The sequence below is a fragment of the Ictidomys tridecemlineatus genome, chromosome 9 (assembly GCF_052094955.1).
Source record: "Ictidomys tridecemlineatus isolate mIctTri1 chromosome 9, mIctTri1.hap1, whole genome shotgun sequence".
Taxonomy (NCBI): Eukaryota; Metazoa; Chordata; class Mammalia; order Rodentia; family Sciuridae; genus Ictidomys; species Ictidomys tridecemlineatus.
In genome coordinates, this window is record NC_135485.1 from 124,763,593 (window position 1) to 124,788,817 (window position 25,225).

Here is a 25,225-nt window from a genome sequence, read left to right on the forward strand (position 1 = left end):
CAGCACACAGCTCCCCGCCCTCTGCTTTATTTTTCCCTTCTTTCCCATAATACTTCATTTAAACCAAGTACACATCAGAGGATTTTCCTTTCCTCTTTTCTTTACAATAATAATGTTGATAATCTGTCACTTTGAGCTGTGATTACTTTGTCAGCTGCACTAATAAATCTGTAAATAATTGAAATCCCTGGCTGGCTGAAACCGTCCCCTGGCACTGCAGCGAGACCAGCGGCTCAGCAAGTTCCTCAGGCAGCAGCGGGAGGCATCCTGCAGGCTGTTGGCACTCACCCTTTCCCTGCCCTGCAGCCCCCATTCCTCCCTCAGTAAAGTTTCCCGCTGGATTTTCGGCTTTAAGAGTCCACGCCTTTTCCCCAGCACTCCTGCACTCTATCACACTCACTAACTCGCAAGTGGCAACCGTGTGATTATAGTGTGCTCCCTAACGTGAGCACTGCTGGCCACTGAGACATTCAGAGACACACAGCTAGCCACCTGGGGAGGGAGGAAGGAAACCACAGTCCCGAACAGAGACATCACAGAGCAAGGATCTCCAGCTCCACCCTGCAGGCTGAGCCTATGCAAGGCATGGAAAGCAGGAAGCAAATCAGTCACCATCCAGACCAGAAATTGAGTTTCTTTGAAATACCAAGAACGCTGCAGGCAGCCAGGCAGCCTGGGGAACCTTTGTGTGGATCAAGGCTTCACACCTATTTTACTTCAGGTGGCAGATTGCTCAGTGGCATTTTGGTAAATAGCATTATTATACTATAGCACCTAGACAATGTGTGGATGTCTTCATGAGTCACTTGGATTGAAGCAGGCCAGCCTGTCCGGACAGCACAGCTAGTCCACCACAACCAATAACCACCTTCTCACACCTAGGAGCTCAGTGATTTTTTTCCTTGGGGCTGATTTAGTCAGTCGGTCTCCACTGACCACAGTGGCCTGCTATTGCCTCCTTAAAAACCAGTGCAGGCAGGGTCATCCAAATCACTCAGGACCCAGAGGATGAGATTAACAGGTCTCTGGAGTCACAACTCACTGGATCCTGAGCTGGGTTGGAATCAAGAACCACATACAGGAAGGTTTGGTAGAAGACAGTGCAGCTCAGTAGATGCTACGGTGGCCCTCACGGCCGGAGGACACGTGTCAGACAGGCCCTCATGATGGAGGGGCAGGACATGCTTCCTTCCCCCTGGCCATTAACATGTTTTGAGTGCTGATGAATGTATACTCCTCAAAATCCTGGATTTTTTTTTTCCTTTTAGACAGAATTAGTATTAGAGATTCTTAACTAGAACAAAGAGTTAAAGATTAACAGTTTTAATATAGCATTTATCCAGTAAAAATCTTCAAGTATATAATTCAAATGAACCCCAACCATAAGGTCAACACATCTTCATCAGCTGAATTTTATAAGTGTGGCAAATAACTATCTGTCCTAGTCTTCACTGTAGTTCCCAAGTATCACTAGAGATTGCCATTTGTGAAATGAACAGAGGAAATAGGATTTTTGCTCATATTGAATTATATTTCATTGAAAAGCTTTGAGTTTTTGGGGGGTTTTGTTTTTTGTTTTGTGCCAGGGGTGCTTTACCACTAAGCTACTCCCTCAATCCTTTTTATTTTTTGAGACAAGGTCTCACTAAGTTGCTGAAGCTGGCCTTGAACCAGTGATCCTCCTGCCTCAGCCTCCCAAGTCGCTGGGATCACAGACACGCGCCACAGCAACTGGCTGAGGATATATCTTATACGTAACTGTCTTCCACATTTGGGTTTTTATTTCTTAGATGTCTTTTTGTGTATTTAATAAGCTATATTTACTAGGCTACTAAAAATTGGCATGTATGCAAATGTGAATTGAATGGGTATAAAACATCCCTTTCATACAATTTTAAAATTTCTCAGAGGGTAGATTAAAGACTTAGGCAATTATCCTAAAATTCTGAAACAAAGTAAGTCTAGTTTTCTGAAGTTAGATTTTGTTTTTACCTGGCTGCCTTCATAATCTGTCCCCACATTCACTGTGCCCAGGTGGACAGATGATTGCAGGTATTAGCAGGGACTGGAGAGATTGGAGGCCTCCCCGCCACAGGAAGGAGATTTGTAGGGATGGAATGCCAAGTGGGAAGGTGACCAGGGGAGAGGCAGAGGTAATAGACCTGGCAGCTGAAGCTGAGAGGAGCCTTTTCTATCAGGAGCAGGCACCCTTTTCTGTAAGGGGACAGACAGTACATATTTTAGGCTTTGAGGACCCCACAGTATCTGATGCAACCACCTGTGTAAGTAGCCAAGGACAAATGGCATGGCTGGGTTCCGATAAAACCTTATTTATGGATATTCAGATTTGGAATTCACCTAATATTCACGTGTCATGAGAAATTATTTTTTCAACCATTAAAAAATGTAGAAACAGTCATACAAAAACAGGAAGCTGGCACGGGTTTGCACTGGACCCGAAAGCGTTCATCTGTGGACGCCCTTTTCAAAGGATCAAAGGGAAGACTCCGCCCGTGTGCTGTGCATGCAAGGTGGGGCGGCCGGACCACAGGAGCTAGCCGTGAGGAGCTGGCCTTGAAGAGCTGGCCTTGAGGAGCTGGCCGTGAGGCCGGCTGCAGCACAGGCCTGGGCTTTGACCATCCAAGCAGCTGTTGGTTTCTACAGCTGCTGTCAAAATCCAGCAGGCCTGGAGAAGGTGCTTAAGCTGTTGGCTCCTTGCTTTGCCCCACCTAGTGCCATGGAAGGAAAGGCACCAGCCTTACTGGGGCCACAGGGTAGGCTGGCCCTGACTGCCACCTTGGCACAAGATGGGCTGACGCATCACAGTACAGCTGAAGAAATGCTCCCCGCCACAGTTGGCCGTTCAGGCAGCATTCATGGAACTGAGTTCCATGAACGAGTCATCAAACAAAACTGTAAGGAATGAAAATAAACCTCCAGCATTGCCTAACCTTGTCCACTTGCACTTTGAAAAATGGTAGGCCTTCTACAACTCATTTCCTAAGACTCTCTAAGGATCAGTCTTTCCCCACGCCCTGCCCTCACGGCAGTAGCTGGCAGAGAGCGCCGGCCTCACATACACCAGGCCCTTTTCCCACAACCCTATCTCTACTGAATGTTGCTGTCTCTCACAGGCCATCCAGCTGAGCCGGGACGGGCAGTACCTGCTCACAGGAGGAGACAACGGTGTGGTCATGGTCTGGCAGGTGTCTGACCTCAAGCAACTCTTTGCCTACCCAGGCTGCGATGCTGGAATCCGGGCCATGGCACTGTCTCATGACCAGAGGTAACAATGGAAACAGTCTAATAACAGTAATATTAAAAACTCAGAGGGACTTCCTTTAAATGAGCTGATGGATTAGGTGAGTGGCAGCATCACCTGTGCAGTCAAAACAGCCAAAGCCAATATCATTTCCAAGGATCTTTTGCACTACTAGGGAACAAATCTAAGGCCTTGCACTTGATAGGCAAGCACTCCTACCACTGATACACATCCCCAGGTCTCTTTGGTGTTGTAAATTGCCTCCTGCCTCAGCCTCCCCAGTATCAGGGATCTAAGAACATTTTTAAGTGTGATTTATTTTCTGATGGCCTTGCTATTCATGGACAGACGTTGAGTTTTCAAGAAACAGGATTTAAGTAGCAAAGGCTCCAATTACGTTGCTGGAAAGCCTCTTATGTTTCTTTAAAGTACCTTTTTTTATAAGCAAAATTTTAAGAGTTGTAAACATGTATAACATAAAATGCTTTGTCTCTGCCCCTGGGGATTCTACTGAGAGACTTTATTTATTTATTTTAAAGAGAGAGAGAGAACTTTTTTAATATTTATTTTTTAGTTTTTGGTGGACACAACACCTTTGTTTGTATGTGGTGCTGAGGATGGAACCCGGGCCGCACGCATGCCAGGCGAGCGCGCTACCGTTTGAGCCACATCCCCAACCCAAGAGAGACTTGATTTATGTGCTTAAATATCCCAAGTAAATTGGGAGGATAATTTATTTTTATTTTTTTGGTACCGAGGATTGAACACAGAGGTGCTTAACCACTGAGCCACATCCCTTTTTATGTATTTTTATTTCGCTAGTTGTTCAGGGCCTCACTGAATTGCTGAGGCTGGCTTTGAACTTATAGTCCTCCTGCCTCAGCTTCCCAAGTTGCTGGGATTACAGGTATGCACCACCACACCCTACAGGAGGATAATTTTTAGCTGGTATCTAAAGTCGTATTATACAGATATTTCCTGATTTTTAAAATTGTGGCAACATAGGCTGTTTTCTTAGTGTATGATTTTTGTGGCATTAAGTGCATTCACAATGTTGTGTGACCAGCACTGTCATTTACAGAACTTTTTCATCAGCCCAAACAATTAAACAATGACTGCCTCTCTGCAGCTCACCTCCATTCTACTTTCAGTCTCTAGGAATTTGCCTCTTCTGGGTACCTCCTGACGCTGTAACCAAACAATATTCCTTTTATGTCTGGCTTATCTCACTTAGTTTTCAGGGCTATGTTATGGTGTGTATCAGAATCTCATTCCTTCCTAGCCTGATGTTCTGCTGGATGGATATACGATGTTGTTTATGCATTTGATGGGCAGTTGAGTTATTTCCACCTTTTGTCTATTGTGAATAATATGCTTTCACATTAGCATAGACACCTGTTTAAGATTTTTTTCACAGTTCATTTGGGTAAATACCAGGTGTGGAATTGCTAGATCATATGGTAAAAATGTGTACCTTTCTGAGAAGCTCCCACACTGGTTTCCAATCCCACTAGTGCACATGGGCGTCTGGTTTCTCCGTCTTCGCCAGTGTTCATCGTGTTCTGTTTCTATGACGACTGTCCAGTGGGTGTGGGGCGTGGAGGGATCTCCCTTGTGGCTCTACAGCTCCCTCGTGATTAGTGTTGTCTTTTCACTGTCTTTAGATGCACATGTCTAATTTTTAGAGTCCAAAATCTCTTTTCTATTGTGCCTGTGCTTTTGGTGTCATATCTTAGAAATCATTGCAGAATCAAGGTCACAAAGCATCCCCCATGAGGTTTCTAGTTGTAGGTGAGGATCCAACTTCATTGTTCTGCATGGGGAGGATTGTCCTTTCCCCACTGAATGGTCTTGGCACCCATCAAGTGATTGAACCCCATATATGTGGGCTTTATTTTTAAGCCTCTGTTCTATCCTGCTAGTCCCTGTGCCTGTCTTTATGCCACTATGACAGTTCCAATTACTATATCTTTGTAGTAAGTTTAAAAGCTAGAAGATGGGGGCTGGGGATGTGGCTCAAGTGGTAGCGCGATGGCCTGGCATGTGTGCGGCCCGGGTTCGATTCTCAGCACCACATACCAACAAAGATGTTGTGTCCACCAAAAACTGAAAAATAAATATCAAAAGTTCTCTCTTAAAAAAAAATAAAAATAAAAATAAAAGCTAGAAGATGTGACACCTCCCACTTTTTTCTTTTTTCCCAAAATTGTTTTGGCTAGTTGGGGGTCCCTTGAGATTCCTGATAAATTTTTGGATGGGTTTTCCAGTTCTGGAAAAAAAATCATTTTGGTAGGGAGGGATTACTATAAATCTAGAGATTTATTTGGGTAGTATCGACATCTTAACAATATTAGGTTGTCTAGCCCATAGGATGGATTCAACATGGGGTTTGTTTCCACTCATTTCTCTCTTATTTCTGTCAGCAACATTTCATAGTTTTTGGTATACAAGTATTTTGTTTCCTTAAATTTATTCCCAAGTAATTCATTCTTTTTGATGTTTTTATAAGTGGGATTGTTTTTAATTTCTCTTTTATTCATTGTTAGTATATAAAAATACAACCAATTTTTTGTGTGTATTATAAACCTTCAAATTTGCTGAATTTATTTATTAGCTCTATCGAGGTTTTTTTGTTTTGTTTTTCTAATGTGGAATCTTAAGGATTTCTTACCTGTCATCTGTGACAGAGATAATTTTTACTTCTTTCCAATGTAGATCCTTTTCTCTTTCTTGCCTAATTACTGTGTAAGACTTCCAATGTTATGTTGAATACACATGGTAAAAAATGGGCATATTCTGATCATAGAGGAAAAACTTAATTTCATTACTATGTTAGCTATGAATTTTTCATAAATGCTCTGCCATTTGAGGAAATTTCCTTTGATTCCTGGTGAGTGTTTTTAATAATGAAAAGATGTTGAATTTTGTTAAAGGCTTTTTTAATATTAGCCCAGATGATCATGTGGATTTTTTGGCTCATTCTGTTAATGTGGCGTATTGTGTTGATTTTTGCATATTGAACCACCTTACATTCCAGGTATGACTATCACTTTGTCATGGTGTATAAGTCTTAATATGTTTGCTAGTACTTAGCATCCATATTCATAAGGACCTTGTCTGTGGTGTCTTTTTCTGACTTTGGTATTAGGGAGATGCTGGACTCATTGCATGAGTTAGTAGGGGCCCCTCCTATTGAATGTTTTGGAAAAGTTTGAAAAGGACTGGTGTTAGAATTTACCAGTGAAGCCATATTGCCCAGGGCTTTCCTTTATCAGGAGATTTTGTTTTGTTAAGGCAAGGGGCCCTCTGAGGCCTCCTTTATTTACTTTCATGTGGTGCTGAGGGTCCAACCCAGTGCCTCACACATGCTAGGCAAGCGCTGTGCCATTGAGCCACAGCCCCTAGCCAGCCCTAGTGGGAGGTTTTTGATTACTGAGTCAATCTTGTTAGTTTTAAGTCTATTCAGGTTTTCTCTTTTGTGGTGATTCAGTTTGGGTATATTGTTCCAAGAATGTGTCCGTTTTCTCTAGGATGTCTAATTTGCTGGGATCCAACTGTTCCTAATAATCTTATAACTTTGTTATTCATGTTAAACTGGTAGTAACATCCCTACTTTCTGGAGTTATTTTTTCTTTGTTAATGTGTTTTGATTTTCTGTTGTATTCTATTTTCTCTACCCTTATTATTTCATTCCTTCTCCTAGCCTTGGGCTCAGTTTCTTAGTTTATTTTTGACACTGAGGATTGAACCCAGAGGCACATCACTGAGCTACATCTCCTGTTCTTTTTTTTAAGAGAAGGTCTTGCTAAGTTGCTGAGGCTGGCCTTGAACTTGCACTGCCTCAGCCTTCTGAGTCACTGTGATTATGGGTGTGAGCTGCCAGGTGCAACCTAACGTCATCGATTCAAGGATTAGAGGACACATCTGCAGCTGTGAACTTCATCTTGGCACTTTGGCTGCATCCTGTAAATTTCGACGTTGTGTATTGTCATTTTCTGATCTCCTTATGACTGCTTCTTTGACCCGGGGTTTAATTTTCACGGATTTGTGAGTTTTCCTTCTATTATTGATTCCTGGTTTCATTCTGTTACCATCAGAAGAGATATTTTGTATAATTTCAGTCTTTCTGAATCATTGAGACTGGTTTGAAGGCCCAGTGTGTGGCTTACCTTTGAGACTGTAGGGATTCTATTTGCTCTGGTTGCTTCGCTCTTCATTGGAAGTAGGCGACTGCAGTGTCCGACCTATTGCTGTAGAACTAGTTCTCCCTTCAGCTCTGATGGTGTCTGCTCCACCTCTTTGGGCTCAGATGTTTAATGCATATGTTTTATTCTGTTTTCTGGATGAATTGACCCTTTAGTCAATAAGTGTCTTAGTTTTCTACTTAAAACCCATTTTGTCTCATGTTAGTATAACCACTTCGGATACTGTTGAAGCTCTTCTGTTACCATTTGTATGGCATATCTCTTTCCATTCTTTCACTTTCAACATATTTGTGTCCAAGTGAGTGTCCTGTAGGCAGCATGTCGGATCATACTTTCTATCCATTCTGCTAGTCTCGACCTTCTGACTGGACAGTTAATCTTTTTGCACTAATAACTGATATAGGAAGACTTACTTTTGCCACTTTGATATTCTCTGCCCTGGAGCAGCTGCAGGGAAGGTCCCTGACTGCTCCCTTACTGCTCTCCATCATCCCTGCCCAGGGACAATGGCAGTCACTGTTAAGAGGACCAGGCCCATACCCTGCACATGATGACCCAGAGGATTCCCCTGCAGGGGAGAGCCCAGCCCAGCAAGCGCTCTGCCACTGAGCCACAGCCGGTGGTCAGCACTCATTCCGTGTCATTTTTTGTCCTGGCAGAGATGACATTTGTCACTTGGTGTGTGCCATCTGCTCCTTCAGTTTTTTCCTATGGTTCGGATGCCTGTATAAAGGGATAGGTTCATCCTACAGGCCAGCCTCTCCCAGGAATGGTGGCATTGACTCAGGCTGTAGTGACTCATTCTGCACACTGGCTGTACTTGCCTTGTCCATGAAAAAGCAGGCAGCACCCAAGTTTCCCCAGATCCTTCTTTCAGGCATCAAGAAAACACCACAGTTGACACCGGGTCGCAGTCTGACTGCTGCCCTCAGCCTAATGGGCTTGGGGAAGGCAAGTCTTTGGCCACAAGCCCCAGGAAGCGTCGGTGTGCAAACCCTGTTTTCTGTGTTTCTCCCAGGTGCATCATTTCTGGCATGGCTTCGGGAAGCATCGTGCTGTTTTACAACGACTTTAACCGGTGGCATCATGAATACCAAACCCGCTACTGATGGTGATGGCACTCGGCTGCCACCAGCCTGAGCAGTGGAGAGACCCTGAGCATCGTTCTCTAAGAAATAGCTATCACATCTGAATGTAACTTAAATTTGCTTGAACAAGCAAAATATTTTTTAAAGTTAATTGCTATTTTTGTAGACTTTGCTTGACTTTTTTGGGGGGGAACAGCAAAGCAGAAAACTGGCTGCTGGGTTCTGTAGTTTTAAAAAAATCTATATTTTTAGTCATAATGAGAAGTCTATTTTCACCAATTATGGAAATGCACAGTGGAACAAATAAGCCCACTTATTCTAGCTATATTATGAAAAAAACGTTTCCCATTTACCTGTAATCTTGAGAAATATGATTTTAGCAACAGGGAAACGGGTTATAATAATGGGATGGGAGGATTTTATGGTGTACTTTTGGTCCTGAATTTTTCCAAACAATTGTGCTTCTTCAGTGCTGAAATTTCTGGGATTTAAATAGTAATGTTTAAATTATGGTAAATGTAATTTAAAACATCTCAATGAATTATTTCTATAATATTATTCTTTAAGCATGTTTTAGTCTAGAAAATTATGGTGTGGGGGAGGCTGTTGTATTTTATTGTGTGGTAAACAAAGGATCTAAGTTATAGCAAGTGTGAAATATTTACCATTTTTTCCTGACCTGTTGTCCTCATAGCACAACAAAATGAAGTGATGGAGATGCTCTTGGGCTCACAGCCTTTGTTTTTCTTTGAAAGTAAATGCAAGTACCAAAGCTCAAGAGGCCTGCCTGTGTCCCTGTGGAGAGCAGGGCCACTGGGGTCTGAGGGCAGAGGCCACCAGCTGCTGTCTTAGGCAACACCGTCCTACCTTCTCTTTGTTATTAAACTCTCTACCTTCCTTTTGATTAGCGATTTGTACTAAGAAATAATGTTATTTTGGTGTTGTATAATTCTACTTTTCTAGTAGGTTACTGTATGGAATCTGTGAAAAATATTTGAGAAAAGGTCTGTATTACATAAATAAATTCTTTGTATGTTGTGAACTTTGAGTTGAAATGCCATTCTGTTTCCCAGGCAGCTTGCCTAGAGGGGTCCCTCCTCCCCCTCCCACATTCATATATTCTCTAAAAGCAAAGATTTGAAATGAACAGTTTGACAGAAAAAGTTAATAAAATGGAATTTGTAACTGAATTGTTTAAAAATCTTTTTCACCCTTAAGTTTTAATGTTTGGATAAAACAATTATTCACAAAGAAAATGCCAAGCTCTGATTCACTTTGCTGATGAAAACGGGCTTTCTCTGGCCAAGTGTCTGTCATTGAGAGCTTCACAAGTGACCCAACCCTGAATCTTAGAAATGACCAAACAAGGGACTCTGCCATTCCATCTAAGCTCCACATTATTTTATAAACCATTAAGAAGACAATAGACACACTAGTGTGTGTGGGGGTACATCTTAAAACCACAGAAATGCCAAGTATGGTAAACTATACTAGACATCCTCACTGGTATTAAATTTGTAAATATTATGCTTTAGAAACATGGAGAAAAATGGCAGAGGACAAGGAGTGTAGCCAGACAGCACACTCCTCCCTCTTCATAAGCTACAGGAGCAAGGTTGACCAAGCCACTGCCTCCTGGAACCTAAAAACACCCGCGCCTGCACACTGCCTCTGCTGTTCGTAGAGCCACAGTCAACCATGGAATATTAACTGGGCATAAGTAATTCAATAGTGCCTCGCACATGCTAGGCGCACGCTCTGCTGCTGAGCCCCAACCCCAGCCACAACACAGGACTCAATGATAGAACCTGTTTAACATGATATTTTTTAGTGTTTGCTCAATATTCATATACTTTATCCAATTTTAACTTCTTAAAAAAAAAGCAATAAAAAAAATATCGGGGTAGAGGTGGCTGGGGATGAAGCTGTGTGACCCCCAACAGAGGCCGCACTGATGGGCCTGCACAGTGGACCCCTCCTGATGGTAACTTAGGCCTGGTTTTAAAATGCCTCGCACCGAGAAATTAAAGAGTTTCCTTCCCTCACCTATCAATTCTCACTCAAATATGACCAATCCATCAAGTCTGGAAATCTGTTATTTAAGGAATGTGACCAGATCTCTGGGACAGAGCAAGAGGGCTCAGAAAATAGACCAGGTTTGGCCTTGGGCGGCCTGCCTCCTTGGAAACGGCTAAGGAAGGAGACGAACATTCCCTCGACTCCTAATGAGCTCAGTGATCACATACCAGAAACATGAATTCTCTCTCGTCTTGAGTTCAGGAATATTCTCCCTGGCCCAAACCAAGGCTGTGGGAGAGCTGGGGAGGACTGGCCTTTCCTCATACCTGGTGGATAATGCCGGTGCCCTTCAGCTTTGAACTTGGATTATTTGAGAGACATTCCTCAGACCCAACTTCCACCTAAGCGCTGAGGTGTCCAACCCAGATTTGCCAGACTCCTCTGTCAAGATGAGACCATGCTGACCTCGGGAGGCCCAAGAGCCCAGCTCCAGCCCAAATGAAGGAGCTGTGTTTGGGAAGGGGCGTGACAGGGGCAAACGAGTGGCTCTGTACCAGATAGACCCTTTTCTTCCCCTCAACCATGTGGCACTGGAGAGACTTCACTTCCCACGGCTGTCTTTGAGGACAAGGCCTTTTATCATAAGATAGCACCGAAGACCTCTGCCAGGATGAGGCAAGGTCACACATGCCAACCTCCCTCCAGAGAAAAAAATATCCCCACCCCGTCTAATGACACATACGATCCCCCCAGGCACCTCTGACACCCATAGGAACAGCCTCCTTACAGGCTACTTGCCTGGGAGCCAAAAGCCCCAAGTTCCAGCTCCTGCCTGTGCCAAGACTTGACCTTACTTATTACATAGGTCACCAGTATCCATCTCTCAGGCCATGAGTGGCTCAGGTGAGAGAGGATAAAACACTCCACAAACAGAAGGCTTTGTGATTACCAACAAACACTGACGCATTTCCAAGAGCCAGGCTTTCAGTTTGTAGAAAACAGTGGAGTCTATCCCTGGGCCACTCTGTTACAGACTCTTGCTTAAAATGCCTCTCTCGATGCTGAACCTTCGTGCCTCCTACTGGACTTCAGGCTGACCATCCAGGGAGATTGAAGGAAGTCTGCATGCTTTCCACAGAATAGAACTGAAGATGGAACTCAGGAGTGCTCTACCATGGAGCTTCACCTCCAGCGCATCTGACTTTCTATTTAAAGACAGGTCTTACCAAATTGCCTAGGTTGATCTCAAACTTGCAATCCTCCTGCCTTAGCCTCCTGAGTCACTGAGACTACAGGAGTGCGTCAGCATGCCTGGCTCAGAAAAGTTCTTTACGTGGCAAGAGGGCGTGAAATGATGTGCCTCAAGTTTTCTCTAATACCTTGCAGATTTTTCCACCATGGCTGCCGGGGATTCTGCCCCCTCACCAATCCTGCTGTCCTCTTTTGGATGACTGGCGCCTTATTTGCGCCTCATACACCAAGGCCCCAGAACAGAACTGTATACTGTGAGGGCTCAGCTCCTACCACCGGATCTGCACAAGTGCTCATGATACGGTTTAAGATGAAGCACTTTTGCTGACTCCCAGTGAACCAGGGATCATTCCAACTCTCCAATCCCAGACCTTCAGGATGAAGCAGTGTAGCAGGGCAACATCTTGCTAATTATGTAACAGAACTGGCACATAAAATATACTCTGAAAATGAACTTTACCTGTTTCTTTTAAATTTTTAATGCAATACTAGAAAATGGTAACACGTGCCACTTGTGTTATGTTCCATGGGACGGTGACTGCTCTAGGGCTTTCTCCAAGAGAACAGTAACCGGCATTTCTGTTTCAGTACAGCTAGTCTTTCCTGAACTATCCTATCCCCCAATTCACATTTCTCCATTTGAGCGGAGGCAATATTCTGGGGGGTTTTGCCAAATGCATTCAATCCATATATTCCTTATATTTCTGTCATGGCAGCCTTTTTGAAAAGATATGGAGATTGGAGGAGGCAGAATGAGAGAATAAGACACTTTCCCAATTGCTGAGCCCAGCAGATGCCCACTGATGGCTTCGGCAGCTCACCGTTTCCATTTTGAGACACCCACTCCAAGGTCAGTTTCTGTATTTGATTTGGATTCTACAAAGTCAGACCTTTTTAATGTTTGCTCAACAAATGGCCAAGTGAACAATCTGCTTGTGGTGGCAGAACTGTTATGCAGGACCACTACTTAAATGACCCCTCACCTCCAGGCCTTGCTGCCTCTGGGTAAACAGGATGCCCCCCCAAACATCATGGGATTGATGCATCGTGGCTCTGGCTCTTGCCAATTCAGTGACCTTGGTCATGTTCCTCTGCTCCTTTATCACTTCATCCTTCTCTAGGTTTTTAAGGAATCAGCTACTTAAGGATGCTGGGTGGTGCTGCTGCATCTGGTTTGTGCCACTTCCTGTCTGCATCCCCTCCTAGCAGGGGGTTGGCGCTGCACAAGAAGGGTCCCTCTTCCTGATACCAGGGGCTGGTGCTGCCCTGGCTGTCCTTTAGCAAATGTTGGTGACCCTGGCAGCTTGAGGGAGGCAGCAATTGTTGGGCTCTGAGCAGGGTGGGGGCCTGCTCCCTCTACATTAGCTCTTCCCCAGCATGAATAAAAACACTCTCTGTGGAAAGCTATGAAAAAGGGAGCTCTTTAACCAGTCAGTGAAAAGACACACGCAGAATGTTCTAGAACCGTGCCTCATTAATCTGAAACTGCCTTCCTCCTGAAGTTTCTCCCTGCTATAGCTGTGAGCCTGGGAAACCCACCTGCACTTTATGACCAGCATCTTGACCTGATCAGGGGTCAGCACCAGCCCAGAAATGATCATGCCACCTGGCCTATCAGTTCAGCTCATTTCTTCAGCAACTGGAACCAAGATGCAGAGCCAGGAGGAGGATTTCAAGCCCTGGGGTTGTAAAGCCTCGAGAAGCTGGGGGCAGAGGCAGGACCAAGGTCACTGGAGCAACAGGTGAGCAGACCTTCTGAGGGTACAGAAACCTGAGCCTTGCAGATGGCATTGCAGCTTCCGAGGCACCGAATGCAGCCCAGACAGTGGCCAGCACAGCCTGAGAGGGAGATGGGAGCCACACACAGAGTGGCTGCCCTGCTCCCCTCCCCCCATGAAGCATGACCTTCCTGCTACCGATTCGATTCCTGTACTTTGAACAGATGGCCTGTTTTTCTGGGGGAGCACCTGTGCTCACACAAACCAGCCAAGGGACACCACCTCACCTTCTTCCCAAGCTTCCCTCTCCACCTGGTGATCAGACACTGGCGCCCGTGGAGGCCTCATCCAGTGCTTGGTTCTTACGTCCTTCCCAAGAAACAGAAACCTCTGCCATCCTTGATGGCTTTTTCTGAAGAGGGAAATATTTATTGCAGGTCAGGGACACTTGTAAGAAGGCAAAAAAATCTAACAATGAGAATAAACTACACACCCCTCACCCCAGCTTAGAAGATGAACAGGTAAAACAAATACACGGGTTATGTACAATCATTAAAAAGAGCAGAGTGGTGGAAAAGGAGGAAAAACTGCCAGCAGCCTTCCAGAAGGTTCGTATAGGATGTGGAGGAGCACCTTCCCGCCCAGTCCTGGCTGTGCCTCAGGTGAGTGCCTCTGCTGTGGTTCCTGGCTGGCTCCTGATGAAAAAAGCTGATGAGAGGACACGTGGGCTGACTCTGGACCCCAGGTTTGCTGTGCTCCGCTCAGGGCTGGCTTGCTGAGGACGACGCTGCCCACAGGTGCCTGGCCTGCTCCCAGAGATGAAGGCCATCTCATTCCTATTTCCTAACACACCAGGGAGAAGTTGGGCAAAACCATGTCCCCTCAAGGGAAGATGTGACTTTCTGGGGTCCGTGTACGAATAAATAGCCCAGCTGGTCTCAGGTGACCCAACGCTTCAAGCCGAATGGTCCGGTTGCTTCCTCGGGTACCTGAACGTCCTTCGCCAATGACCAGGTTGTCCTTGTAGGTGTTCATTGCTTCTATCAGGAAGCCAATCCCCACCAGCCCCCCTCAGATAAGTATCATGTCACTTCTCACAAGACCATCAGGAAGGGACAAATGCAGGTCTGTGTCTTTTCTATGAAAAAGGGAGCACAGCACGCCAAGTGTCCTTGAAGAAGAGATCTCAAGGGGCTTGGTCATCCAAGTCCCCAAGTGCCTGAGATCCGCTGCATTCTGCCCGTGAAGCGGCGAGGTGCCCACCGCACCAAAACATGGACATTTCAACCCAGTCCCTCAGATGTCTTTTCGGGGCTGACATGGCCCACGACACCTAGGAAACAGAGTTCAGAGTGCAGGGCAAGGCCAAGCCCTGCACTGGCTGCAGCACGCCAGCTCCTGGTCCCCAGGCAGCCCACGGAAGGTGCCAGCAAACTTAGAGCAGTCAGAAGAGAGAGGCTTCCTGGGGGCAGGGCACAGCAAGGCTGGGCAGGAGCGGAGCCTTCCTGGCTTAGGACCCTCTGCAGGGGGCTCAGTCTCGGTGGCGACGCCAAGTCCCTACCCGCTCCCCGCCTGTGGCAGCGGCAGGAGAGGGGGACGGGGGAGATTCCAGAGGGGCAGGGGCCAGGGCTGCCGCAGGGGGCTCCCCCTGCTCCTCAGCTGAGGGCGCAGCGGGCGGGTGCTCGGCGGCGGGCCTGCTGCTGTCCTGACGGTGCTTGCTGCAGAAGATCTGTCCCTCCTTATCTAGAGCCGTGTTCTGGGGAGAAACGCAGAGACCACGTTACCCTGGCCCAGGCTCAGCTGCCACAGTCAGAGCACGACAGCATGCAGGGGGCCCAGGAGGAGGAGAGGAGAAGTAACCCAGTCTACCAGGGCCTAAAGAAGCAATGGTTTGGGGACACCCCCCTCCAAGCCACTGCCAATGGCTTCTGGCCCTCCCACAACCCAGGCTGGTGGCCCAGGGAAAAGGCAACTCTGGTGCCATCCGGGTGCCCTGTGGTGGCCAAAGGGGTCCTCTCTGTTCTGAGCCACACCCAATCCTGAGCATCACTGCTCAGGAGATTCCCAGGACACTCAGCAAACCCTCTAAGGCCACTCAGTCTTTGATGGATTACTTGTCTCAAGAAACTTCTCACATGTCATAAATACTGCCCTATGACCCAAATGGCTGTATCACCTCTAACAGGCCTGGAAATGTGATGGAGCAATCGCCTCCATTATCTCCCCACCTGCTCCTCTCTTCCACTGAGGGGGACTCTTCATCTTGTCACACCTCAGCGTTTCTAACCTGCCCCAATGCAGGAGCAGAGACCCAGCCACGGAATGGCACGGAGTCACTCTGCCCTCTGACCCCTCACTGGGACCCACCGTCCTCATCCCTTCATCCCCCGACTCAGTTCCAGCACTTCTTGCCTGCGTGTCTAGGGACGGCCATCAACCTGCCACCTCCAAATGTGAGGGAGATGGCAGTTCTCAGGTGCCTTTCGCTAAAGGGGACAGTGATCCAGAGGCAGTTTATCACCTCGTGACTCGGACTCCCCAGGACAGTCCCAGGACCGGGAGGCGGCAGGCGGGGCAAAGCCCAGGGGAAACCTGCTTCCAGCCTCCCCCCTACCCGAAAACAGGCAGCAAACGCTGATTTTTTTCCACCATAAGCACAGCACATTCCCGGGTGGAAGCAAGCCACCCTCCGCTGTCCCGTTACTCCTCCTCTCCTCCTCCCGGGGCAGCGCGAGAGCGGGCGGCGGTGGCGGTGCGGTTAGTACGTACCGTGGCCCGGGACCTAGGCAGGGGGAGCAAGGCGGCGGCGGGAGCGCGAGAGAGGGAGGAGAGAAGCGGGGACAGAAACCAGACTTACTTTCAACAGAAGCAACATGGTGGACAGTTTTGTCTATCTTAAACTAAGGAAGCCACCCCAGATGTCCCCCAGGGGCCCCCTGAAGGCGGCCACCCCACCCCCGCGGAGGAGGCGCTCCATGGGCGGGGCCTTTCTCCAGCCCTGGCCCCTGCAGGCAGCAGGGTCCTTGTCATTCCCTTCTCTGCCACGAGATGGCCGCTGCTCATCTGAGGCTGGGATGAGCCCGGGATGAACAAAGAATGCACCCCGCAGAATGCACTGTCCTTCCTTAAGCAGGCTGAGGACCAGTCACGAGGAAATGGAAGTATACGGCCCAAACACGGTCCTCCCTGAAACCAGAGCCCTGTCCCAGGTAATTATCCTCGCTTATCCCAAGGCTACCTGGCATCAGACCATCTTATTGATAAAAATTCAGCTTTGGAAATGTAGTTGGAGAAACACAACAAAAACCCTCACAAAAACACTGGCAAGATCCCTGTCGTGCCCTAAAGGACGCTCTTGCCCCTGAGGGAAAACAGCAGAACTATTGGGATCCTCCCTCGCACTCGCCAGCTTCTGATCTGGGAAGGATCAGGGAAGGCGGGCAGAGTGCAGAGCTGAGAAGTTTTCACGTAGTTTCCAGGGGCGTGCCCGGCTGGCAGGGAGGATGTCAGGAAGCGCCTCATCAGGAGGAAGCTAAGGGCTGCCTGGGAGCACAGAGTCTGAGAAGCATGCGGGTGGAAAGGGCCGAGAATTAGGAGCTGCTCTGAGGAAGCACAGCACATTGAATACCAGCATTCTGCTTCGGGATTTCCCACAGTCTCAACTGGGTAAAGGAGGAAACTCTGAGGTGCCTCTCAAACTGTCAAATCAAACTGTCAAATAAAATGCAGACAACAGCATCAGCTTTACTTCTTTGACCTTTATTCACCAATTCCTATCCTATAATCTTCTCAGTGGAGCCTCAGGCATCAACCCTGAGGGCACGGAGGGTCAGAAAACATTGGAGTGATGGGGCAGGAGGGTCCTGTCTGTAGTTGCACAAGAGCTGTCTAATGATCTAGCCACAAAACTCATACACCCCATTTCTACCGTCATCTGTGTCTGCAAGAAACTATATTAGCTCATATATCCCAGTAATGAGGACATATGCATGCCAGGGAAAATCATTTTGTGGTTACTTTTTGACATAAAATGTGTTAAAAACTGCTCAGACGTGTGGTAATGGTGATGAAGATGAAGGCACAGAGCACCACACACATTCCCCATACAACCATGCCCCAGGTCAGGTCCAGACTGGGCGAGGAAGACCAGGAGGCCTCTTCCTCCTGCCACTTTTGGGAATAAGCCAAAATTCACAGGCTGACTTTGGGCCCTGAGAATGGGTACTGCCAGGGACAAGCTTCATGGATCTCTCCTGTAGGTACTGAATGTGACAGTGCCATTCAGCAGTTCCTCAGAGCTGACAACCTGCAGAGTTGTGTGGGGAACACGAGGTTAGACAGGACCCTGCCAAAAGCACACAATGACCAGAGAGCATGCATGTCAACATGCAGCTTCCACAATCACCACTGGAATTACAAATAAAGGAGTGGTGCATTCACACAAGCTTCTCTAGAGCTGAGAAGACTGACGTTTGACTGTTGACCTCCTTCATCAGCAAACGGACAACCACCATTGGAGAACCACATATAGGTTCTGTCTGCATCCTTATCCAGAACACAGGCTGCTCTGGGCCATAAGGTAGAGCAGCCAATCATCCCAGAACCTGACTGACCCCTGAGTTGAAAGGTGCCCCAGCAGATGATCACCCAGTGAATTCTGGGCACAGGGCTGTAGAGATTCTTCCTTCTAAATTATAAGGCTAATAACATAGTTATGTTGATGACAATGAATCCCTCTTAAGGTTTTTTCATTGCATGCCGACTATGCAATTTTTTTTTTCCAGTGCTGGGGACGGAACCCAGGTCCTCTCACTTCTAAACATGTACCCTTCCACCAAATTGCATCCTCAGCCTGTGCATGCCAATTTTTGACACTTTTCTAAACTTTCCCAGAAGTAGCCTTATGACGTGGGCAGTGGCAAGGCTGCATGCTACTTATCCCACCCTTGATGCCAGCTCTCATGAGGGAGTCATGTGAAAAGCCTTTATACTGTCGGCTCAGTCGGGATGGCTCTTTTCAAAGCGTTTAAGTTGTCATTCTGTGATTGATTGACTCGGGTTTTCCAGGCTTTTGGCAAAATACTGTTAAAACTGCTAGGGGAAAAAGCCGCAACTGCAGAGGCCGCCTGCGTCTCTGGCATGGAGCACCCTAAAGTCCTGCAAGTTGTCACAAGGCCCACGCTTTGTCTGGGGAAGGAGGGGACAGCACACTTCCCAGGGAAGCAGGGGGAACTGCGGGGACATGCAGGGCTGCCAAGTGAAGGCAGCCTCCCCCGAGGAGAGGAGAGTGACAGGCCAGCAGCTGTTGGGACTGTGGTGGAGGACCTCAACCAGGACAGCAGAGCAGTTCCCATTCACAAGGGTGCGTTGCACATATATGCACACGCGTGTGCTCATGTGTGTGTGTACTCTGCATCTTCCTACATCAAGTTCCTAGACTACAAGCTTCCGCGAGAAGCCACAGTCTTCCCTCCAGAGGGGAAGGAAACCAACAGAACCTTTCCCAGGGGAGAGGGGCCGCCCCTGAGGCTGGACAGCTGGTAGTGGGTGTACTGACCTCACTTCTGACTCAGTTTCTTCTGCTGTTACTTTCCTTTGGCTTCCCTTAATGTTACTTTTCACTTTTGTTTGTTGTGTTTATAGGTAAGCTTCCTTTAAAAACCTTCTGGAAGCTGGGTGCAGTGGCACATGCCTGTAATCCCAGCTACTCCACAGGAAGATCACAAGTTCTAGGTCCATCTCAGCAATTTAGTGAGAACCCGTCTCAAATAAAATGGGCAGAGGATGAAGCTCAGTGGTACAGCATCCCTGAGTTCAGTCCCCAGTATTGGAAAAAAAAAAAAACAGTGATTCTTGTTACTTTGTAACATTTTACTAATCATGAAAAAAAAAATTTTAAATGTTGTTCTGTAATTTCAAAAGCTCCCAAACTGTCTTTTACAAAACACCAATTTTTAAAACATCAAATTCGTCTACCTTTGACTCTTTTATCCCATAGAATAATCTATGTGTGAATCCTAGAGTAGGCCTTTGCTCACAATGCACACCCCATTGGGGCTCTCTCTCTAAACAAGACAGGGAGACAAGGCGGAGGCTGCTGCCCAGGAGCTCCTGGCACCTGAACCCGTCAGTCTGGCTTCCTTGGCACCTGCAGGCACCACCCCCAGTGCCCAAGGCCTGGGAAGTTGAGTGCCCTCCATGTGTAAGCCCATCCTCCCGTGAACATAGGAACGTGGAAGGCACCGACTTCCCAGTGAGCTGAGCTCTTGGCTCAGAGGACTCGAGGCCAGCTCAGCAGTCAGGCCAGATGCCATGGCTCCCTGTGGCAGATCCTGTGCCCCACTTACCATGATGACAGAAACCCCGGTGGTAGTGCTGCTCTGTTTGGGAAGCGCGTTATTAAAGTGCTGCTTTAGTTTACCTGTGACCTCAGCGTGCATGTTGTTCTCCTGGGAAGTGTCGTCCTGCAGAAAAGAAAAGAATCACACACAGTGGTCTCTGATCCTCACACGGAAGCCGTCTTTCCTGTAGCAGTTACCACCCAACCAACCTCCTCTTCCTTAAATAGGCCCATCCTAGCCACAGGAGTAAGGGAACAGTGATCTTTCAAAAATTATTATTGGGGGCTGGGGTTGTAACCCAGTGGTAGAACACTTGCCTAGCATCCACAAGGCAATGGCTCAATCCTCAGCAACACACACACAATTATTGTTATGATTCAGAAATGTCATGCACTCAGAAAGACCCTAGACTATTCACTCCACTCCTGAGAACTAGAAAAGACCAAGGAGCCAGCACAGGTCTCCAATGGACAAGGAGGACAGTCATTAGGCTTCCGAGACCCTCTTTTGAGGCACATAATTTAGCTTGATCCCTTCTATGGCAACATGGAAAACAATTCAATTTATCATTTTCATCAAGAATTCATGCCTGGCATGGTGGTGCATGCCAATAGCCTCAGCTGCTCAGAAGGCTGAGCCAGGAGAATCTTTTGAGCCCAAAAGCTTGAAGCCAACCTGGGCAGCATAGCAAGAACCCCTCTTTTAAGTTAAAAGGAAAAAAAAAAGACAGTGGGAGGTCAGGAGCACGTGATCAGCATGCGTGAGGTCCTGGATCTCCAGCAATAAAACAAACAAAAGGAATTCATTTAATTATTCATCTTTATTGCTCACAAAAAGATGTGGCATCTCAGCTACTTGGTTCAAGAGCCCTGTCACTTAGCCCAGGAGAGCAGCCAGCAGGGTAGTAGAGGGAGGGCCCAGGGAGCCCCCAAGTCAACAAGAGCCCTTGGCTGTACATGAACTCTCTGGAGACTCCCACATTTACAATTTAGTTTGCTGTGTTTACAATAGGCTCAGAGGAAATGCTAGTCTACATCACACACCTCCGCCTGCCTCTGGAAGGGACTCAGACTCGCTGTCCCACAAGGGCTCTCCTATGACCATGCGGACACACCGCTCACAGTCTGAACATGCTCATCTCTGGGGCAAATCCTGAAAACCCAGAACTACAGGAGGCAAGACCTACAAGGCTGCTGAGAACACTGCCAGCCTCCTCACCATGAAGATAAGGAACTGAGGGCCAGAGGTTACCTGCCCAGGTTACCCACAGAGCAGGATCTAAGACAATGGCACCCTGGTGTCAACTACCTTCTTCCAGAGAGCTCTGTGTGTGCTACTTGCTCATTAGAAAAGGCAGGGATTCCAGATGCTGCAGAGCGTGCACACACAGTTTTGGTGTACAAAACAGAGCAAGGGGCAGACATCCATTCCCTAGGAAGGTGGGTACTTACTGACACCCAGGGGTGACTCAAGATTTGTCCCGCAGTACACCGAGCTTCAACGTTTACCTGAAGCATTTGACTTATTAATTCCTATAAAAAAAGAAAGAAGACCACAGAGAAGGAAAAAGGGGAAAATTTCAGAATATAGAAACCTGAGCTTGCACCAAGCACTTCAGGGAACAGGCCACATAGCTGCTCAGACACTGAACGTGAAAGCCACACTGTTTGTGCCCACTAGGCATTTACCAGAGCCATCCACCTGTGTCACCGGCAGTGCAAGAGAAGGCTTCTCCCAGGCCTCCATGAAATCAAGATGTTCTCCGCTAGGAGTTCTGGGTTGTTGTCACTCCACAGGGTCCTGCTGCAGTATTTGGTCCTTTTGCCAATTCAGCAAGACTTGTGAGTTTATTCTTCTATTCTGATAGGCACCCACATAGTTCTTTTTTTTTTTTTACTTTTTATTTTTTTGGATATACATAATGGTAGAGTGTATTTTGACATTCTACATACATGGAGTATAACTTCCCACTTCTATGGTTGTATATGATGGGGAGTCATACTGGTTGTGTATTCGTATGTGAACATGGGAAAGTTATGCCCAATTCATTCTATTATCGTTCCTATTCCCATCCCTTCTCTCTTCCCTTCATTCCCCTTTGTCTAATCCAATGAACTTCTATTGTCCCCTCCCACCCCATAGTTATTGTGTGTTATCATCCACATATATCAGAGAGAACATTTGGCCTTTGGTTTTTTGGGGTTGGCTTATTTCGCTTAGCATGATACTCTCCAGTTCCATCCGTTTACCAGCAAATGCCATAATCTTATTCTTCTTTCTGGCTAATATTCCATTGTGTATATGTACCACATTTTCTTTATCCATTCATCTGTTGAAGGGCACCTAGATTGGTTCCATAGTTTGGCTATTGTGAATTGAGCTGCTTTAAATATTGATGTGGCTTTGTCACTGTAGTATTCTGATTTTAAGTCCTTTGGGTATATACTGAGGAGTGGGATAACTGGGTCAAATGGTGATTCCATTCCAAGTTTTCCAAGGAATCTCCATTCTGCTTTCTAGTGTGGTTGCACCAATTTGCAGTCCCACCAGCAATGTACGAATGAGTGTACCGTTTCCTCCAAATCCTCGCCAACATTTATTGTTAGCTGCCAATACATACTTTGTGAATTAATGAAAGAATGAATGTTTAGAGGAACAAGGTAGGCATGGTGGACCAGGAAGACAGACAGTTAGGCTTTCAGCATTTGGTTAAGAACTTCAGGGACTTTCCCCCGGGATGGTGGACTTAAAGAAGGACCATACGTTAAAAATTGAAGAAGTCCTGGACCTACATGCCCCATGTGACAGGTGAGTACCCCATGACACAGCTCAACCCACAGAGTCAGGCCTAGACGGTACCTTAGCTGAATCTGTGATGTTATCCCAGTAGGGCGCTGGAAACTCCAGCTTCCCAGCCAAGATCTGGTCGAAGAGGTCTTCCTGGAGATTGTTCTCACTAAGTGACAAAGAAATGGGAGAAAAGTCAAGTCACCCAACAGTTTTTCAAAGAAATGCTCACGGGAAGTGGAGTCAGTCTCCCTGGCTTGGGCCTTTCATGTTTCAGCGTGTGTCACAACTGCAGTCACAATCTTTCCTTTTAGACAAGGAGACAAAGAGCATTTCTGCAGGTCTGGGAATGAGAGAAACAGGCGATCACTTAAGAAATTCACTGAACGAATGCCAAGTTTCTGTTTGGGAAGATGAAAAAGTTCTGGAGATGATGGTAGGGATGGCTGCACAGTGACAGTCCTCTGTGCCACTACCCCCTACACTTAAAGATGGTTAAGATGGAGGCCATGTACCTGTCATCCCAGCTGTGAGGGAAGCCGAGGCAGGAGGCTCACTGGAGCCCACAAGTTTAAGATCAGCCTGGGCAACACGAAGAGACCCTGCCTGGATGAGTGGAGTAGGGACAGTTAGGATGGCAAATTCAATCTCATGGAGATTTACCACAATAAAAAAATGACTCACAAAAAACAGAATCTACAAGTGATGGAAATTTTCATTTCAAGCAAAAATGAAAACAAAAACCAGTCCTCACTTCTCTCTCATGGCGGAGTAGAGAAGCAGCAAACCTGAGTCAGATACACGTGACCGTCCTCTTTCTATGTTTCTAAGAAAACAGCAAAGATCAGTGAAACGGCTGACCTATGGAAAAGTGGAGGGAGCGCAGAATCTGGATCCAACATCCATGACTGAATCAGCTCCCCACTAAGACTCGGCTCTCTCTCAGACCCCAAGGAAGAGCCTCCCCGAGGAGGCACCTGAGATTACAGACCCAGCAAACCCACCTTGGCGGCTCCCAGGTGGGCATCCCCCGCAAGCCCCCGTGCAGAGGGTCCCACCCCACAGGTGCACGCTAGGCACAGTGCTGCCTGATGAAGAAATGACGCGAGTTTCAGATGAAGGCACCGGGAAATGTGAACACACCAGTGGGAAAGTCAGGCTCTTGGCAATTTCTTGGCAGCCACAGCGCTGTGGGCACACAGATGGCTGGAGTGAGGGACAGAGGGAGGGACAAGTCTTTCTCTTTCTGGGACCATTACTGGGCCCCATCAGAAAATTCAGAATGGGTGGCTGGGACCAAGATCAACGTCCAGAAGTGGAAGCTGTACTTCCGGCAAGTGCGTGGCATTTCCCGGAATTTCTCCACCCAGCCTTCAGGGTTTTGCTCTCAGAGAGGGACAAAGACAAACGTGGTGTCCCTAGATGTAGATGGTTTATGGCAGTATCTAGAGACAAATTCTAGGGCTCCGTGATGATAAGGCAGCCTCGTTTTTGTTCTATTTAAAAAAAGAAGAGTTTATGAGCTTTGTGAAGACCTGGGCTTAGAACCACACCCAGCCTGATGGACATCTGCGGGTCCGTGCAGCCTGGACAAAGGCACGGCGAGAAGGTCGGGCTGGACATCCAGGCATGGGAGAGACCCTCCCTCTTGTCTGAAGAGTGACCTTCTGGGACACATGGATTTCCTTGTAGGTTTCTTTCTTTCACTGTTACATCCCTACGACTGCACTCAGCTCAACACCCCTTTCACAATGAGTGAAGAACACACAGAGGGACACAATGAGATTTCACAGGAGCCTTCAGAAAACCAGAGGACAACAGACGGGTTAGGAGAAGACAGAAAAAAAAATGATCTATTTCTGAAATTGTTCCTTCAAGCTCTCCCTCCTTGTTCCACTGATCTCACCTTGATTTCCTTGGAATCTCAAATAGCCTACGTTCTGTCAATCTGTTTAGCTTTCTTGTTGTTCATAAGTAACTGGACGCTGTCAGAAGGACTGTGGCACTTGGAGATGTCACCCAAGTCAACAAATAAAACCCTGGGGCATCTCGGCAACTACAGCAGGAGGGACCCCAAAGCATGACCCGCAAGACCTGTAGCACCCACTGGAAGAAGAGAAAGCCATCAGACAAGAAGAGATAACCCATCAGCTACCCTGAACCCACACTGGATGTATTGTCACAGGGACACTCTGCCACCTGGCTGAGATGCTTCTGGCACTTTTTAATTCTAAAACAACATAGCTCTTGGAAGCAGGTGCTGGATGTGGAAAACTGACCAGTAAGAAAAACCTCAAAACAACAAAAGAGTCAGTGCACACCCCCTGTCCAGGGACAAGCCATCCCTGGTCAGACAAGGCAAGGCGGGCCACTGACGTCCCAGGGCCTCAGTTAAGGAGTGAAGAGAAACATCAAGAACCCTCCTTCTGCCCTATGAATACTTCTTGTCAGTGGCCCTAAGAACAGATTTGCCTAGGCAGCAACGGAAATTCGGAGTGCTCTCAAAAACCAATCTCCTTCCTAGTACAGATGAATCTGAGTGAAAAAAAGAGTG

At 47.1% G+C, this 25,225-nt stretch overlaps 2 protein-coding genes across 13 annotated transcripts in view; one reads left to right on the forward strand and one right to left on the reverse strand.

The window, feature by feature from the left end:
- The window catches only part of Lrba (LPS responsive beige-like anchor protein), a 648,575-nt gene extending 638,830 nt beyond the window's left edge, over window positions 1-9,745 (forward strand). For all 5 annotated transcript variants that reach the window (XM_040293201.2, XM_040293202.2, XM_040293204.2 and 2 more), the window contains exons 56-57: window positions 3,135-3,286; window positions 8,486-9,745. In XM_040293201.2, coding sequence (XP_040149135.2) covers window positions 3,135-3,286; window positions 8,486-8,576 — 243 coding nt within the window. In that variant the 3' untranslated portion in view covers window positions 8,577-9,745. The remainder of the gene's footprint in view (window positions 1-3,134; window positions 3,287-8,485) is intronic.
- Window positions 9,746-13,946: 4,201 nt separating this feature from the next.
- Dclk2 (doublecortin like kinase 2) overlaps window positions 13,947-25,225 on the reverse strand; it is a 150,228-nt gene continuing 138,949 nt past the window's right edge. For 4 of the 8 annotated variants that reach the window (XM_005337588.5, XM_005337587.5, XM_005337590.5 and 1 more), the window contains 4 exons: window positions 22,744-22,840; window positions 21,336-21,416; window positions 19,891-20,007; window positions 13,947-15,299 (listed from right to left, as the gene is read on the reverse strand). In XM_005337588.5, coding sequence (XP_005337645.1) covers window positions 15,075-15,299; window positions 19,891-20,007; window positions 21,336-21,416; window positions 22,744-22,840 — 520 coding nt within the window. In that variant the 3' untranslated portion in view covers window positions 13,947-15,074. Of the gene's footprint in view, window positions 15,300-16,427; window positions 17,255-17,281; window positions 17,850-19,890; window positions 20,008-21,335; window positions 21,417-22,743; window positions 22,841-25,225 lie in introns of those variants that run through there. The other 4 variants (XM_078022045.1, XM_040293216.2, XR_013426128.1 and 1 more) reach the window with 3 other exon arrangements.